This window comes from Cebus imitator, unplaced genomic scaffold (genome assembly GCF_001604975.1).
Source record: "Cebus imitator isolate Cc_AM_T3 unplaced genomic scaffold, Cebus_imitator-1.0 Scaffold14, whole genome shotgun sequence".
Classification (NCBI taxonomy): domain Eukaryota; kingdom Metazoa; phylum Chordata; class Mammalia; order Primates; family Cebidae; genus Cebus; species Cebus imitator.
This window is the reverse complement of record NW_016107329.1, coordinates 11555810-11558907: the sequence shown is the minus strand read 5'-3', so window position 1 is coordinate 11558907 and position 3098 is coordinate 11555810. Positions and strand designations below refer to the sequence as shown.

The window sequence follows — 3098 nt, the reverse complement described above, 5'->3', positions numbered from 1 at the left end:
AGGGAGAAAGTGGGAGCCCTTCAAAAAACAAAAAGGGAAATTTAGGGGAACTAAAGTCATTCTTTTTCCTGCAGTCCGACCCCAGCCCTAGTCTCCAGAGAGAGACTCCTTAGAAGCCAATAAGAAGTTGGTATCATTAGATAAGTAAGAGATCAGAGACAGGTCAGCAAGGGTGGGAAAAAAAGAAAGGCAAGGCTGGGGTCTGACTCAGGAGACCAACAGGCTGGAAGATGATTTCAGAGGGAGAAGGCCTGTAAATGTGAGCCCGCCCTTCTCAAGAATGCCTGCCAAGAAATTCTTACTTGCTAAGACTTAGGGGTTAGCTTCTCAATTTCCAACACACTCCTTCCCCGCAGCAACTTGATCCTATAAGCCTGTAAGTGCTAAGATGGCACTGGTAGAGAGAAGGAATTAATGGGTGGGAAACTTTAAAAAGAACCTTAACAGTCCTAGTGCTCCACCCTGGCCTCAAAGTCCTGAAGCCTGATCTGAAAGAGCTGGTGACAGATTTATCATTCATTTGGGGCAGGAGCTAGAGAAAGGGGAGAGATCACTAAAACGCTAGCTCTGGGCGTCAATTCCTGTTACCACCATCCTCTGCACAAACCTGCTCTACCTCTCAATGCCAGAACTTACAGCCATAGACGTGAGAGCTCCAGCCCCTCAGTCTGAGCCATCCACTTTTCCTTTGGTTAAGTACAGGAGAGCTGTCATACACATGTTCTCAGCAAACATAATAAAGGAGGTCCAGTTCCATTCCTGTCCCAAAGGCTGTTATCAGCTAAGGTCCCCACCCCATGACAGAACTTTAATTCATGCTGCATACCAGTTCAACAGTGTCAGGCCCCCAGCTGCATGCAGGCTCCCCGGGATCACACCCTATTCCAGTGCCTCAGTAAGCAAGACTATGCTGTCTTTGAGGGAGAACCAGGAAGTTAGTGTGGGTGCTACATATGGCACATCCTCGGCATCTGTGATATGGAAGTTGCCTCCGCTTCCTGATTCTGGTTATCATCATCAGATAAGTCAGGCCAGTCCTGAGATGACTCTGCCTGATCCGATCCACCTCTTCAGCTGAATGCTCTGGTCTGGCTGGAGAAATACATGCTCTAGGCGGCTGTGGGGAAAATAGGACGGGGAAAGAGGACTGGGGAAGATTTTCAGGAAGGCTTATAGGACCAATGGCCCCAGGAAGGGGCAGAAACAAAGAGAAAGGAGTAAAGACTGGCATTAGCTAAAAAAGAGTGGTCAACCGAAGGGGTTATGAGAGATGAGGTCACATGTGATGTCCCCGCCTCTCCTCAACCCTCAGTGTGAGGACTTCTCTCCAGAGCCTGGAAAAAAGGAGGAAGCGCCTTACCAGGTATCACTATTGGGTTCCCTCACCTCTGCCCTGCACTCACCCCCTTTTCTCTCACTTCCTGGCTTCCCGTGTTACAATCTATCTACCCTAAGAGTAGAGCAGCTACTGTCCTGGGGGGGGGGGGGTGTCCGCCCACCTGCAGCTGCTATCCTCAGGCAGAGACACTAGTGCCAGGGAAGAGGTGGCCGTGCGGGACTGGGGCTCGCCACCACCGCAGAGCTGCCAGAGCTGACGTCGATATTTGTCCCCCGTGAGCAAGTAGAGCACAGGATCCAGGCAGCTGTTGGCGCTGGCCAGTGGCCGAGTCACTTTATAGACCACGTTGACAATGTTCAGCACTCGGCAGTCAGCTTCCAACAGCCTTGCAAGGTAGTAAATGGTTCGGGTGATGTGGAAAGGCACAAAGCAGACAGCGAAGACAGTCAGCACCACAGCGATGGTGCGGAGAGAGCGGAGACGAGAAGACGACTGGGCAGCACCTGGCAAGGGCCGACACAGGCGCCGGGCCATAAGCCCATAGCAGACAAGAGTGACCAGGCAGGGCACGCCAAAGAGCAGCCCCATGACTGCCGAGCTGAAGTGTACATAGTGGTCAAACTCTTCAGGCCGAGTGGTGTCATGGCACAGGACGGTGGCCCCTTTGGTGCTGGTTGTGACGAAGAACAGGTTGGGCACGAGGCAGCCGGCTACAACCAACCAAACTGCCAGGCAGAGAAGGCCTGCAAGGCGAGGGCGGCCCCAGCGTAGTGCCCGCAGTGGATGGCAGATGCCCAGGTAGCGGTGCACGCTGATGCAGGTGAGGAAAAGGACGCTGCAGTAGAGGTTCCAATAGAAAAGAAAGCGGACAAACTTGCAGATCCCGGTGCCAAAGGGCCAGTGGTTGCGGGCTGCATAATAATAGATGAGAGTGGGCAGCGATAGCACATACAAGGTGTCTGACAATGCCAGGTGGAACATGTAGGTAGCCGTTGCATCCCAGGGGCGGAGACGGAAGATGAAGAGCCAGAGGGTTGGGGTGTTGAGGCCCAAGCCTACCGCAAAGACAACTGCATAGCTCACAGGCAGCAGGATGAACTTGAAATCCTCATCAAACCAGCAATCCAGCTCCACCTCACTGCTGCCAAGATCTGGGCTGAGGCCTAGGGATCTCAGCAACGAGGACTCTGTACTGGCCATGGCCCCCCTGGAGGTGGAAAGAGCAGAAGTGAGGGTGGCAGGATTTCTCTGCCCACCCCCATCCCTGAGCTGGGGCAAAAAAAGCAGACAGCAGGAAGAGCAGTGGTTGAAGCACTAGAGAGAGCTGACAGGAGTGCATCTGGGTACACTCAGGCTAGCCTGGCCCCTACCCAAGCTCCCTTGGTCCAGCTCGGGGAGTGGTGGGCAGCAGGCAGTGCTGGGGCTCAGGCAGGCAGCCCGTGGGTTTGGGTTGTTCTTACTCTGCAGCTCACTCTGTCCCTAAGAGACTGGCTGGCGAAAGAGGGCAGAGGCCTCCCAGCACTATCCAAAGTAGGAAGATACCCAGACATCAAGTGTCCCCTGATTTGTCATCACAGCTGTGTGGGCAGCGACAGCACATACAAGGTGTCTGACCTTGTGTCCTGGCCACAGTATCTCCAGATGACATTTACCTATGACATCTTCCCCACCGCCTGCCTACAGCCCAGGAGCCCCATTGCCACCCTTGCCCAAGAACCTTGGCACGTCTCCTACCTGGTCCCCTTGAAGCTGAGCCCAG

General features: G+C 54.0%; 1 protein-coding gene across 1 annotated transcript; it reads right to left on the bottom strand.

The window, feature by feature from the left end:
• Positions 1–1078: 1078 nt before the first annotated feature.
• P2RY4 (pyrimidinergic receptor P2Y4) lies at positions 1079–3098 on the bottom strand. Its single transcript, XM_017502756.2, has one exon. The coding sequence runs from the start codon at positions 2537–2539 to the stop codon at positions 1466–1468; it is 1074 nt and encodes a 357-aa protein (XP_017358245.2). The 5' UTR covers positions 2540–3098; the 3' UTR covers positions 1079–1465.

Coding starts and splice junctions, on each gene's coding strand:
- P2RY4 (XM_017502756.2), bottom strand. CDS start 2,539: ATGGCCAGTACAGAGTCCTCGTTGCTGAGATCCCTAGGCCTCAGCCCA.